Below are 15,451 nucleotides of genomic sequence, written 5' to 3' on the forward strand. Positions count from 1 at the left end.
ATAGCTCCTTTCTGCACATCCCACTCCATGCTAATTCAGCAGGTAGGGGAGGAATCAGAATAGATTCCTAATTCAGCAGTTAGGAGAAGAATCAGAAATACACAAATTTCCCATCGCTGGGGAATCTGTATATATAACGACGCTCCCTCAGGACTGGGAAGGGCCGCATAATCTACCCATTTCTTGCCATGCAGTAGCAGATGGGAATGTGCTCATATAGCCTCATCTTAATAGGGTTACTCACATGTTATTCATTCCATGCTGACCGACTGACTGCCTGCTGAGTGCAAGACCCTGTGCTGCCTCTCCCAGAGGCAAGACAGAACTGGGGGTGTGGTGTGGATTTCTCCACTCCCATGGGTGGCGATGCTGGGGTGAGTGAGTGAGTTGCTGTACCTGCTGGCCCCTGGCTGGGGGTTGGGAAGGGAGCAGTGTGTGGGTGAAACTCAGGAATCCTGCAGCACTCCAGTGCCCAGAATTTTTAAAAGGCCCAGCCCTGCTCTCAGTGACATGTATCCATGTCTAGTACAAACGAAGCTGGCACCCCTGCTGGATCTTCTTGGGTGACTTCTACCAGGGGTTCCCTGAAAGCTGGTGTGTGGGACAGGGCACAGACCTCTCCCTCTGGGCCCTACTAAACCAGTTAAAATATGCAGATAAAACCCACATGCAAAATGCGCCATCGACAGTCAACAGATGACACTCATAAAAAGAGATGACAGATTTCACCATCATTCATGACCCACCCAAATGTCACATCCTCTGGGCTCTTTCCAAGGCAGCTCCTGTCCCAAGTGGGTGTTGTTTCCATGCACTGCATGGCACTGGAAATATAACAACAAAAGAAAAAAAAATACTACCTCTGCTCCCAGGGCTTACTATGTAAAATGTCTCCTAGCTGCTTTACTGCATGATTCCATCTGATGCTCCCAACCAACAGTGCAGGAAACTCAGACAAGTTAAATAACCAGATAAAAGCCACACAATTTGTTTAGTAGAGTGGTCTTCACATTTTTTTGCTTGCATATTCCATCAAATAATTTTGAAAAACTCTATGTCCCTAGAAACAGGTCTACACATATACAGTTACTTAATTTATAACAAAGGTAGCCCTACAGAGAGTAGGGAAAAGAGTTATTTTTCATAAATGGTGCTAGGATAGCTGGATACCTATATAGGAAAAAAATGAAATTGGACTCTGCTTCATATAATTTGCAAACATCAAATTCAGGTGGATAAAAGACTAATACGTGAAAGGCAAAAATCTACAACTTCTTAGAAGACAACATAAGCTAATATCTTCATGACTTCTGAATAAGAAAGAATTTGTTAAACAAGCAACTAACAGCACTCACAATGAAAGAAAATGATAGATTCAGCCAGGTGCAGTGGCTCATGCCCATAATCCCAGCACTTCAGGAGGTTGAGACAGGAGGATCCCTTGAGCCCGGGAGGTTGAGGCTGCAACAACCCAAATGTCTATCAACAGGAGAATGGGTAAATCAATTGTGGCTTTTTTTTTTTTTTTTTTTTTTTGAGATAGAGTTTCACTCTTGTTGCCCAAGCTGGAGTGCAATGGCACGATCTTGGCTCACTGCAACCTCCACCTCCCAGGTTCAAGCGATCCTTCTGCCTCAGCCTCCCGAGTACGTGGGATTACAGGTACGCACTACCGCACCCGGCTAATTTTTTATTTTTATTTTTAGTAGAAACAGGGTTTCACCATGTTAGCCAGGTTGGTCTCAAACTCCTGACTTCAGGTGATCCGCTGGCCTTGGCCTCACAAAGTGCTGGGATTACAGGCGTGAGCCACCACCCCTGGCCTAAACTGTGGATTTTTTATACAATGGAACACTACTCAGCTATAAAAAGGAACAACATGGATGAATCTCAAAAATAGTTATGCAAAAGAAGCCAGACACAAAGAGTACCTAGTGTATGATTCTGTTTCTGTGAAGTTCAAAAACAGACAAAACTAACCTAATCTCTGTCATTCTGTCTTGGTTAATATCAAACAGATCTGGATTTTAAATCTGATTCAGGCACGTTGGGTGAGTCACTTAACTTTCTAAAGCCTTAGTTTTTTCTTCTCTAAAACTGGCACAATGGCCGGGTGCGGTGGCTCACGCCTATAATCCCAACACTTTGAGAGGCCTAGCCAGGTGGACCATTTAATTCCAGGAGTTCAAGACCAGCCTGGTTAACATGACGAAACCTCATCTCTACAAAATATACAAAAATTAGCCAGGTGCAGTGGCACACACCTGGGGTCCCAATTACTGGGGTTGGGGGGTGCTGAGGCAGGAGACTTGCTTGAACCTGGGAGGCGGAGGCTACAGTGAATCAAGATCATGCCACTGAACTCCAGCCTGGGCAATAGAGGGAGACAAAACAAAAGCTGGCACAGAATTACCTCTTTGTAGGATTTTGGTGCAGACTAAATGAAATAAAGGATGTAAGGCACCGCAGCACACAGTAAGTGATATGTAATAAATGTTCTCGCTCTCACTCGCTCTCTGCCTCTCTCTCTCTGTGTCCACAACTCCCGCCCCTGCATGCGCGCGCGCGTGTGTGTGTGTGTGTGTGTGTGTGTGTGTGTTTAAGGTAGGGTTTTGCTCTGTCACCCAGACTGGAGTGCAGTGGCATAATCATAGCTCACTGTAACCTCAAAATCCTGGGCTCAAGCAATCCTCCTGCTTATCAGAACTGAAAAGGTCTGATAATAAAATTATTAAGTAAATCATGGTTTGTTCATCTTAAGGAATTTTATTCTGTTATGAAGATTTTCCGACCAGCCTCTCAAGTAGCTAGGACTGCAGGCCACCACTATGCCTAGATAATTTTTTATTTAATTTTTTTTTTTTTTTTTTGAGACGGAGTCTCGCTCTGTTGCCCAGGCTGGAGTGCAGTGGTGTGATCTCGGCTCACTGCAAGCTCCGCCTCCCGGGTTCACACCATTCTCCTGCCTCAGCCTCCTGAGTAGCGGGAACTACAGGCGCCCGCCACTGCGCCCGCCCAATTTTTTGTATTTTTAGTAGAGATGGGGTTTCACCGTGGTCTCAATCTCCTGACCTTGTGATCCGCCTGCCTCGGCCTCCCAAAGTGCTGGGATTACAGGCGTGAGCCACCGTGTCCGGCAATTTTTAAATTGTTTGTAGAGACAGGGTCTTGCTATGTTGTCTTGAACTCCTGGCCTCAAGGAATCCTCCTGCTTTGGCCTTCCAAAGTGCTGGGATTCTAGGTGTGAGACACCACACCTGGCAAAAAATATATTTTATGTAATATATAATTTTATATAATCGTTATTCCCATAAATTTGTGGTTACACCATTATGTTTCTATCTTTTTTCTCCTCTTATATCTTTTATATCTTTTTTATGCTTTCATTATATCTTAAGCATGGAATAATCTTTGGGTACATAGTTATGTATTTATTCTTACTGAGAGGAGAAAATCTTTATTTTATTTTTATTATTTTTTTATTTTTATTTATTTTATTTTTTTTTGAGACGGAGTCTCGCTATGTCACTCAAGCTGGAGTGCAGTGGCCGGATCTCAGCTCACTGCAAGCTCCACCTCCCGGGTTCACACCATTCTCCTGCCTCAGCTTCCTGAGTAACTGGGACTACAGGCACCCGCCACCTCGCCCGGCTAGTTTTTTGTATTTTTTAGTAGAGACGGGGTTTCACCAGGTTAGCCAGGATGGTCTCTATCTCCTGACCTTGTGATCCGCCCGTCTCGGCCTCCCAAAGTGCTGGGATTACAGGCTTGAGCCACTGCGCTCGGCTATTTTTATTTTTGAGACAGAGTCTCCCTCTGTTGCCCAGGCTGGAGTGCAGTGGCACGATCTTGGTTCACTGCAGCCTTCACATCCCAGGTTCAAGCTATTCTCGTGTCTCAGCCTCCTGAGTAGCTGGGATTACAGGCGTGCACCACAACTCCCAGCTAATTTTTATATTTTTAGTAGAGATGGGGTTTCCCCACATTAGCCAGGCTGATCTCGAACTCCTGACCTCCGGTGATCCACCCGTCTTGGCCTCCCAAAGTGTAAGCCCATTACAGGCATGAGGCACCACGCCTTCTCAAAAAATCTTCATAACAGAATAAAATTTCTTAATATGAACAAACCATGATTTACTTAATAATTTTATTATCAGATCTGATAATAAATTTATCAGATAATAAAACTATCATCAGATCTTTTCAGTTCTAGTTTTTTCTACTTTATAAGTAATTATGTGATAAAAATCCTTGTACTTACAACTTGTTACTTATTTGTGATTATTCCTGCACGACGACTTTCTTAACAATGGAATTCTTATGGCTGTTGCTGATTTTTTTCTGGATTGCTCTTTAGAAAGGTTGTACTGATTTAACACTCCCACCAATGCTGGCTGAAAGGGCCTGCTTCACAGTACCTTCCCTGACAATCGGGATTATTAACTTTTTTTTTTTTTTGAGATGGCGTCCCACTTTGTTGCCCAGGCTGGAGTGCAGTGGCACAGTCTCGGCTCAAGTCAAGCTCTGCCTCCCGGGTTCACACGCCTGGCGTATAATTAACTTTTAAAACTGTGCTAGTGGAGGCTGGGCACGGTGGCTCACGCCTGTAATCCCAGCACTCTGGGAGGCCAAAGTGGGCAGATTGACTGAGGTCAGGAGTTCGAAACTAGCCTGACCAACATGGTAAAATCCCATCTCTATTAAAAATATAAAAAATTAGCTGGGCGTGATGCTGGACGCCTGTTTGAGACTCTGTCTCAAAAAAACAAAACAAACAAACAAAAAAACCAAAAACCTTGCTAGTGGCCAGGTGCAGTGACTCACACCTATAATCCCAGCACTTTGGGAGGCCGAGGCAGGCGGATCACCTGAGGTCAGGAGTTCGAGACCAGGCTCACCGATATGGTTAAAACCCATACCTACTAAAAATATAAAATTAGCTGAGTGTGGTGGTGCATGCCTGTAATCCCAGCTACTCAAGAGGCTGAGGCAGGAGAATTGCTTGAACCCAGGAGGTGGAGGTTGCGTTGAGCCGAGATCACACCATTGCACTCCAGCCTGGGCAACAAGAGCGAAACTCCGTCTCAAAAACAAAAACAGAAACAAAGAAAAAAGAGAAAAAAAAAAAAACCTTGCCAGGCCGAGCTTGGTGGCTCAGACCTGTAATCTCAGCACTTTGGGAGGCCTAGATGGGAAGATCGCCTGAGCCCAGGAGTTTCAGACCAACCTGGCCAACATGGCAAAACCCTGTCTCTACAAAATAATAATAATAATAATAATAATAATCATTAGCCAGGTATGGTGGCATGTACCTATAGTCCCAGCTACTCAGGAGGCTGAGGAAGGAGGATCGCTGGAGCCCAGGAGGTCGAAGGTCAAGGCTGCAGTGAGACATGATCACACCACTGCACTCTAGCCTGGGTAACAGAGCAAGACCCTGTCACAAAAAAAAAACCTTGCTAGTTTGATTGGCATGTGTCAGGCAATTTTTTTTTTTTTCTTGAGACGGAGTTCTACTCTTTTCGCCCATGATGGAGTGCAATGGCACGTTCTTGGCTCATTGCAACCTCCACCTCCTGGGTTCAAGCGATTCTCCTGCCTCAGCCTACCAAGTAGCCGGGATTACAGTTGCCCGCTACCATGCCCGGTTAATTTTGTATTTTTAGTAGTTATGGGGTTTACCATGTTGGCCAGGCTGGTCTTGAATCCTGAACTCAGGTGATCCGTCCACCACAGCCTCCCAAAATGCTGGGATTACAGGCGTGACCCACCGTGCCTGGCCAATTGTTATTATTATTATTTTGAGACAGAGTCTCACTGTATCCAAGCTGGAGTGCAGTGGCACCATCTCAGCTCACTGCAACCTCTGCCTCCCAGTTTCAAGTGATTCTCATAACTCAGCTTCCCAAAGTGCTGGGATTAAAGTCGTGAGCCACTGCACCCAGCATTGTCAGACGTTATTTACAGACCTTATTTCATCTTTATTTTTGAGACAGAGTCTGGCTTTGTTGCCCAGGCTGGAGTGCAGTGGTGCGATCTTGGCTCACTGCAACCTCCGCCTCCCAGGATCAAGCAATTCTTCTGCCTCAGCCTCCTGAGTAGCTGGGATTACAGGCTTCCGCTACCACACCTAGCTAATTTTTGTATTTTTAGTAGAGACAGGGTTTTACCATGTTGGCCAGGTGGGTCTCCAACTCCTGACCTCAGGTTATCCACCCGCCTTGGCCTCCCAAAGTGCTGGGATTACAGGTGTCAGCCACAGCGCCCGGCTGGTGTAAGCTGTTTTTATTAACTCATCCAGGACCTGCCTAGAAAGTCTCCTCCTCCCCTCTATCAAAAAAAAAAAAAAAAAAAAAAAACCGTTATTTTTCTTTTATTTTTTCAAAATTAAGGTATGACTTACATAAAGTGCACAAATCATAAGTGTCCTGCTTGATGGATTTTCTCCTCATTTTTCAAAGTCCCATCATCCTCTGGTTATCCCAAAATCATTCTCTTTTTTATCTACCACAAATACCCAACTGTCTCTTTAAGGGAACTTCTTTGAAAGCCGTAAGTGCTTCCTGCTTTCCTGTAATCCCAGCTACTCGGGAGGCTGCGGCAGGAGAATCAATTGAACCCGGGAGACAGGTTACAGTGAGCCGAGATCGCACCATTGCACTCCAGCCTGGGCGACAGGAGCAAAACTCCGACTCAAAAAAACAAACACAAACAAACAAACAAAAAACAGCTTACACTTACTGAGCCCTTACCACAAGCTGAGCCCTTCACTAAAGGCATTAGAAATAGCAATTCGTTGACTTTTCATATAATTCCCAAGAGGTACCTTCATTATTTGTGCTTGACAGATGAGGAAACAGAGGCACAGAGACAGTTAAGGGATTTGTTCAAGGTTACGCAGCTAGCAAGTAGAAGAGTTAGAATTGGCTGGGTGCAGTGGCTCACGCCTGTAATCTCAGCACTTTGGGAGGCCGAAGTGGGCAGATCACTTGAAGCCAGGAGTTCGAGACCAGCCTAGCCAACGTGGTGAAACCCCGTTTCTTTTTTTTTTGAGACGGAGTCTCGCTCTGTCGCCCAGGCTGGAGTGCAGTGGCCAGATCTCAGCTCACTGCAAGCTCCGCCTCCGGGGTTTACGCCATTTTCCTGCCTCAGCCTCCCGAGTAGCTGGGACTACAGGCGCCCGCCACCTCGCCCAGCTAGTTTTTTGTATTTTTTAGTAGAGATGGGGTTTCACCGTGTTAGCCAAGATGGTCTCGATCTCCTGACCTCGCGATCCACCCGTCTCGGCCTCCCAAAGTGCTGGGATTACAGGCTTGAGCCACCGCGCCCGGCCGAAACCCCGTTTCTACTAAAAATACAAAAATTAGCCAGGCGTGGTGGCACACATCTGTAATCCCAGCTACTCGGGAGGCTGAGGCAGGAGAATCACTTGAATCTGGGAGGCAGAGGTTGCAGTGAGCCATGATCGTGCCACTGCACTCCAGCCTGGGCAACAGAACAAGACTGTCTCAGAAAGAAAACACAAAAGTTAGAATTGAAAGGCAAGTGATTTGGCACCAGGCACAGTAGCTCAACCCTGAAGTCCCCAGCACTTTAGGAGACCAAGGTGGGAGGAGTGCTTGAGGCCAGGAGTTTGAGACCAGCCTGGGCAACATGGTAAGACCCCTAACTCTACAAAAAAAATTTCAAATTACCCAGGCATGGTGGCACATGCTGGTAGTCTTAGCTACTTGGGAGGCTAAGGCAGGAGGATCACTTGAGCCCAGGAGTTCAAGGCTGCAGTGAGCATGATTGTGCCACTGCACTCCAACCTGCATTACAGAGTGACACTGTCTCAAAAAAATTAAAATAAAGGCGGGTGATTTGGCTCCTGGTTAAGGCAAGCAGGCTGGAATGGAAAAGCAGCCATGATCACCAAAGATCAGTCAGACCTAGAGGCCTCTTCCCTCATCCTGGAATGTGTACCACATGGAACTTCTGGCTTTCCAGGATACTATACATATTACAGTCCTGATATAATTAATTCAAAGGTTCAGCATGGGATTCACATCCTGAAGGACATGCCACCTGCCCTTCTGAGTTGTCTTTGAGTGGCCCCAAACTGGATCTTTGCTGGTTCCAGACTAGTGAGGCTGGTAGGACAATCTTTGAAGCTAGACCAGTTACTGGGCCTCTCAGGAAGAGGCACCCACAACCACCATCCTGAACTAAAGTCTGAGCTGGAGGTTCTCCATTTGGTCAAGTGCTGGTTGGTGAATTCCAAGAGTATCAGACATATCTGAAAGTGACTCAGACCCTCTATGGGACTATGGGTGGTCCTTTTGCTTATTTTTCTAATTGTTCTACAACAAAATGTGTTATTTTTGTGATTAGAAAGAGTATATGTCTAGAGGTTTCTGGGTTGCCAGGTGCATTCTGTTTCTTGGTATCACTCTGGTCTTTGCTCTATAATTATAGTATTTGTTAAAATGCAAATTTGTTTAAAGACTTTCCTCTGTGTATGCTCTTTTCCACAATTTTCAAAGTGTTTAATAAGTTGCACATATTTTTTTTTCTTTTCTTTTTTTTGAGACGGAGTTTCGCTCTTGTTGCCCAGGTTGGAGTGCAATGGCGCGATCTCGGCTCACCGCAACCTCCGCCTCCTGGGTTCAAGCGATTCTCCTGCCTCAGCCTCCCCGAGTAGCTGGGATTACAGGCATGCGCCACGACGCCGGCTAATTTTGTATTTTTAGTAGAGATGGGGTTTCTCCATGTTGGTCAGGTTGGTCTCGAACTCCCGACCTCAGGTGATCTACCCGCTTCAGCCTCCCAAAGTGCTGAGATTACAGGAGTGAGCCACCGAGCCCGGCCTGTTTTTCAATCTCTAATACTCTGTTCCGCGTCCCTAGCATAGTAGCTGTTTTCTGTAAATTCGGAGCCAAGTTGACTGCAAACCCCGCCGGGTTCACCGGCCTGGGCGGCGTGGACTTCAAGCTCCAGGAGGCATTGCGGCCGGCACATGGAGAACTACGGCGTCTGAGAAGGGGGCCGGGCCCTCCGGTCCTTTCCCTCCCAGAAGCCCGCGGGCGGCTCGGAACGCTGTTCCTATCATGGCCGCAGGAGCCGGGACGGCGGGCCCCGCTTCCGGCCCGGGCGTCGTGCGTGACCCGGCGGCGTCACAGCCGAGGAAGCGGCCCGGCCGGGAGGGCGGGGAGGGCGCGCGGCGATCGGACGCGATGGCGGGAGGAGGCGGGAGCAGCGACGGCAGCGGGCGGGCAGCTGGCAGGCGGGCGTCCCGCAGTAGCGGGCGGGCCCGGCGGGGGCGCCACGAGCCGGGGCTGGGGGGCCCGGCGGAGCGCGGCGCGGGGGAGGCACGGCTGGAAGAGGCAGTCAATCGCTGGGTGCTCAAGTTCTACTTCCACGAGGCGCTGCGGGCCTTTCGGGGTAGCCGGTACGGGGACTTCAGACAGATCCGGGACATCATGCAGGGTGAGGGCCGGGCCGGGAGAAGGGGGTTGGAGCGCCGGGGAAGGGGGTCGGGGGGCCCCGGGGGTCGGGACTGGGGGTCGCCCAGCCAACGATGTCTTCTTTCCCAGCTTTGCTCGTCAGGCCCTTGGGGAAGGAGCACACCGTGTCCCGATTGCTGCGGGTTATGCAGTGTCTGTCGCGCATTGAAGAAGGGGAAAATTTAGGTATGGCTATTTTTGTGTTCTTCTCTGGGCTTACTTGCGTAGGGTTTTGTTTTCAAACTTGTATCTGGAACTGAAGGATTCCAGGTTAAAGTGCGATAGTTTCCATCAGAGTGGTCTTTTCCATTCTACGATGGGTCTGTTTTCTGGCTCTAGTTTTCTCCGGTTAAGGTTGTCTTGGCTGTTTTTCTGTGTTTTTTTTTGTTTAAATCTTCTCCCACCTGTTAATTGCTCACCCCAACTTTGCTCATATCTAAAGTGAGTTATGTTCATGTGGACATCTTTTTTCCCCCATGGTAGAGTGTTTTTCAGAGTAGAAGTACATTTTTCCCCTCTGAATTTAACTTGAAAGCTATTTAACTGTTGTCAGTTTCTTGCCACTCGTATCTGAGGAGGATGGGTGTATTCTGAATTTGAGAGGTAAATGCATGTATTTAAAAGTAATTTTTTTGCCTGTCTTGACAGGTGTTAAAAAATGGTCACGTTAAATTCATTGATTTGAATTTGGACCCTTATCGTGTATGTCAACCTGTAGCAAATGTGTCAAAAAATTAAATGCAAATCTTACCATATTTGCATGCTCCATTTCCATAAGTATATATAATTTTTGGACATAACTTTTTTGCTCTTAGAAAAGAGCTTAAAATGGAAACTGTGCTTTGTCCTAGACTGTTCCTTTGATATGGAGGCTGAGCTCACACCACTGGAATCAGCTATCAATGTGCTGGAGATGATTAAAACGGAATTTACACTGACAGAAGCAGTGGTCGAATCCAGTAGAAAACTGGTCAAGGAGGCTGTAAGGCTCTATTTTTATTTCTTTTTTGTTTGACCAAAAATCAGGGGTCTTTGAGGATACAGCACTTACTCTTTCCTGTGTGGGGTAGAGGAAAACAGGAATGGGGAGAGATTGAGCAAGCAAGAAAGCACACACACACAGACGTTATCTCTTCAGGTGTCCCCTTTCCCACCCAGGCGTGGGAAGTAATGGCAGGTGCTCAGCTTTTGTGATTTGGGTGGTCTTCCTTGTGGCTTTGGCATTGAAGCACTGACATTTTGGAGGTTATTGCACCATTCGGGAGCACTCTGCAAGAGCCTTAAGTAACTCTGGCCTAGGGTTTGGTCACCCTTGTTTATAATAAACCAAGGAGATAAGCGGGGCCTTGGAAAATGTGGTACTGACTTTGAGTTCTTTCTGTCTGCAGAAAGGGGCTTAGAGAATTTCCCTTTTGAACAGAAAGATTAGAATCAGAGGTGCTGAGATAATGAGCCAGCTAGCAAAATAGTAATGGTAGAAGAATGATAGAAGGTTGGCAAAGGCAGTGTTCTTGAATTCAAGAAAAAAGCTAATGGAGTGTCTAGGAATTTGGGATTGTCACTGTGTTGTGGCTCAGGTAGCTTCAAACGGTAGAACTTATTTTAATTTAAAACATAGAAGTGGCTGTGGGAACCAGTCAGAAAAAGATTTTTCTTCACCCAAAACCAAGGCTGGGGGGTGTGGAAGCAGATGCGCAGGTGAAGATGGAAAACATCAGCTAAGCATTGCCCTGGTGGTAGAAAATAGGGAAATGGTTAAGAAAAGAGCACCCCTAAAAGGATGGAATCCCAAAGATGGGGGTGGGGTAGGAAGAGAAAACCTTGCTTAGCAAGGAAGACCTTCTGTCTCTTGGCTATGTACAAAGTACTTGGGTATCCTATTGAAAAACAACTAGTGTGCATGAGGTGCACATAGTTTGTTTATTCAATTAAGGACCTTGGGCAGATACTACTTTTGGTCTTGTAAAAAATGCTTAGATATTAGTCATTTCCAAAGAAGAATAATTCCAAGAATACATTTTTGGTATAGGAAATTCAGGTTTGGGTTTGGGGAGCATATGCCAGAAAAGACATTATCAAGGGAGGAGAAATTCATGCCTGCTTTCAGAATGGTTAAGGATCTTTTGAATGGGTACCTGTTCAGAGTAATTCATTTAACTTCTATTAAGTACAGATTGAGTATCCCTCATCCAAAATGCTTGGGACCAGAAGCGTTTTGGATTTCAGATTTTTTTCAGATTTTTGAATATTTGCATTAAATTTAGGTTGAGCATCCCAAATCCAAAAATCTGAAATCCAAATGCCCTCAAATCTGAAACTTTTTGAGTGCCAACATGGTGCTCAAAGGAAATGCTCATTGGAGCATTGCAGATTTTGGATTTTCAGATTTAGGATGCTCAACCTGTAGCAACTCCTTTAGACTCAAAGGCTGTAGATTTGCCATCTGGCCTCTCTTCTGGAAGAGTCTTTGTGGGCTTTCATCTTTCAGCTGCATATTTATTATTATTATTATTTACGCTCATAGATCTCCTTATTTGGGTGGTTTATTAGGAAAAATCTATTAGAAAAATCTAAGCTCTCTTAAAGTAGTCAACCATTTTCTTATGTTGACTGTTCTGCTTTTCCAATCTCCACCGGATGCTTATTGTTACTGCAGCGTAACAAATTACTCCAAGACTAAGCAGCTCAAAACAGTTAATATTATCTTTCAATTTCTGAGGATCAGGAGTCTGTTAGTGGTTTAACTGAGTGGTTCTGGCTCAGGGTTTCTCATGAGGTTACAGTCAAGCTGTCAGCTAGGTTTGCAGTTATTTCAAGACTCAACTGCTTCCATACTCACACAGTTGTTAACAAGACTGACTTTCTTACTGGCTGTTGGCTAGACACTTCAGCTCCTGGCCTCTCCACAGATGGGGCTGCTTGCAAAATGGCAGCTTTTTTTTCCTAGAGCAAATCATGCAAGAGAGCAAGACCCCAAGGGTGAAGCCTCATTCTTGTATAGTCTAATCTTGGAAGTGACACATTATCTCTTCTGCTATATGCTCTTGGTCATACAGACTAGACTCACTCTGATAGTGTGTGTGAATGGGACTCCGCAAGAGGTGAGGCACATTGGGGGCTGCCTTTGAGGTTGGCAAACACAATTACCTTGATCTCCTAGTTGTTAAATGATATTATTTTATCCACCTCTTCAATTTACTTTGTAAAAGTTTCTCATTTAGCGTCACAGAACCTGTTAATGGTCATCCTTGGGAAAATTCCACAGACGCCTAGGTTCAGTTAGCCTTGTTGATGCATTTAAGCTTTGTAAAGTGCCAAAACAATTTGTTTAAAAGTATATTGAATCTTTCGCAAAATTTATCAAGTAAGTTATTTGTTAAGTTAGAATTCTCAGTGCATGGTCTAGGGATCTCTGGAGGTCCCCAGGACCCTTTCAGAGAGGCCATGAGTTCAAAACTGTTTTCATAAACAGAACCACAACATTATTTGACTTTTTCAGTGCATTGGCATTTGCATCGATGGTGCAAAAAGCAAGGATGAGTAAAATGGGTGATTCCTTAGCATGATCAAGATGATAGTAATTGTACTAGTAGTCCTTGTATTCTTCACTGCCACAATTTTTTAAAAACTACCGATTTTAATTAGGAATGTTAGTCACAGTTGGCTGGGCACAGTGGCTCATGCCTGTAATCCCAGTGCTTTGGGAGGCTGAGGCGGGTGGATCACGAGGTCAGGAGATCAAGACCATCCTGGCTAACGTGGTGAAACCCCCATCTCTACTAAAAAGAGATGTGGTGGCGGGCACCTGTAGTCCCAGCTATTCTGGAGGCTGAGGCAGGAGAATGGCGTGAACCTGGGAGGCGGAGCTTGCAGTGATCCGAGATCACACCATTGCACTCCAGCCTGGGCAACAGAGTGAGACTCTGTCTGAAAAAAAAAAAAAAAAACAAAAAAAAACAAAACACGGAGTGTTAGTCACAGTTGTTTAAAAGCCCAGAACTCCCATTAAAAAATTTTTTTAAAAAAGAAAAAATGTCTTTGGTAAAGCAGCAAAAACTGGATTAATTTTATTAACTCTGGAGGCATGAGTAAACATCTTTTCAGTATTTTGTGTGATGAAGTAGAAAGTATGGGCCAGGTGCAGTAGCTTATACCTGTAATCCCAGCACTTTGGGAGGCTGATGTGAGCGGATCGCTTGAGCCTAGGAGTTCCAGACCAGCCTGGGTAACATAGTGAAACCCTGTCTCTACAAAAATACAAAAAATTAGCCAGGTGTGGTGGTGTGCACCTGTGGTGCCAGCTACTTGGGAAGCTGAGGCAGAAGGATCGCCTGAGCCCGGGAGGTGGAGGTTGCAGTAAGCTGATACCACACCACTGTACTCGAGCCTGGACAACAGACTGAAGACCCTGTCAAAAAAAAAAAAAAAAAAAGGAAGTATGCGTAAAATGTTTCTGCCACATACCAAAACATGATGGTTACCAGGAAAAGTACTTGTGTCATTATTAGAGTTGCATGCTGAGCTAGCTGCTTTTTTTGTGGAATACTATTTTACCTGAAAGAACAACTGACAAATTACAGTTGTTCACACTTGGGTATTTGGCAGTCATTTTCTTGAGAATGAGTAAAGCAAACCTGTCACATAAAACAAGTGACAGTATTTGTTGCCAATGATAAAGTTTAAGCTTTCAAGTGAAAAATAGAATTTTGGAAAACTTGTATTCGTGTGCTTGATAGCTTCCCAATACTTAGTCTTTTCTGAAGATTGGTAATATTAACAACTGACATTTAAAAAATATTTTTAGGCTGGGCACGGTGGCTCACGCCTGTAATCCCAGCACTTTGGGAGGCCAAGGTGGGTAGATCACCTGAGGTCAGGAGTTCGAGACCAGACTGGCCAACATGGTGAAACCTCATTTCTACTAAAAATACAAAAAAAAATTAGCCAGGCATGGTGATAGGCACCTGTAATCCCAGCTACTCGGGAGACTGAGGCAGGAGAATTGCTTGAACCCGGGAGTGGCAGGTTGCCATGAGCTGAGATCATGTCACTGCACTCCAGCCTGGGCGACAGTAAAACTTCATCTCAGAAAACAAAAAAGATTTAATGAATGTGCCAACATTTGAAGATCTTCGTAACTCAGTGAACCAGTATTTTCCAGATGACCAATGCATGCTATTACAAAATCATTCATAGATGAAAGATCTATTTAAACTACAAGATAACTGATGGATTTATTTTTTATTTTTTATTTTTTTTGTTTTGAGACGGCGTCTCTCTCTGTCACCCAGGCTGGAGTACAGTGGCACGATCTCAGCTCACTGCAAGCTCCACCTCCTGGGTTCAAGCAGTTCTCCACCTCAGCCTCCTGAGTAGCTATGATTACAGGTGCCCACCACCACACCTGGCTAAGTTTTGTATTTTTAGTAGAGATGGGGTGTCACCATCTTGGCCAGGCTGGTCTTGAACTCCTGACCTCATGATCTACCCACCTTGACCTCCCAAAGTGCTGGGATTACAGGAGTGAGCCACCACGCCCGGCTGACTGATGAATTTTAATGTGACAGATTAAGAAAAGTTTACTTACTATGGTTTTGTGTAGAATCAAACAAGAGTAGCCACAGTTTTCTGAAAAAGCTATTAAAGTACTCCTCCATTTTCAACTTCGTATGTGTATAAAACCAGATTTTTTTAAATGCCCACGGGTGGGGCATGGTGGCTCACGCCTGTAATCTCAGCAGTTTGGGAGGCTAAGATGGGTAGTTTACTTGAGGTCAGAAGTTTGAGACCAGACTGGCCAATATGGTGAACCCTGTCACTACTAAAAATGCAAAAATTAGCCAGGTGTGGTGGCACGAGTCTGTAATCCCAGCCACTCGGGAGGCTGAGGCATGAAAATCGCTTGAACCCAGGAGGTGGGGAGGCTGCATTGAGCTGAGATCACACCACTGCACTCCAGCCTGGGC

The 15,451-nt window shown here is 45.5% G+C and overlaps 1 protein-coding gene across 3 annotated transcripts in view; it reads left to right on the top strand.

Annotated features, from left to right (window-relative positions):
- The first annotated feature begins 9,074 nt into the window (after nt 1-9,074).
- Nucleotides 9,075-15,451, top strand: part of TERF2 (telomeric repeat binding factor 2) — a 32,774-nt gene continuing 26,397 nt past the window's right edge. For all 3 annotated transcript variants that reach the window (XM_031658139.1, XM_031658140.1, XM_031658141.1), the window contains exons 1-3: nt 9,075-9,468; nt 9,576-9,671; nt 10,337-10,467. In XM_031658139.1, coding sequence (XP_031513999.1) covers nt 9,090-9,468; nt 9,576-9,671; nt 10,337-10,467 — 606 coding nt within the window. In that variant the 5' untranslated portion in view covers nt 9,075-9,089. The remainder of the gene's footprint in view (nt 9,469-9,575; nt 9,672-10,336; nt 10,468-15,451) is intronic.

This window comes from Papio anubis, chromosome 18, assembly GCF_008728515.1.
Source record: "Papio anubis isolate 15944 chromosome 18, Panubis1.0, whole genome shotgun sequence".
Classification (NCBI taxonomy): domain Eukaryota; kingdom Metazoa; phylum Chordata; class Mammalia; order Primates; family Cercopithecidae; genus Papio; species Papio anubis.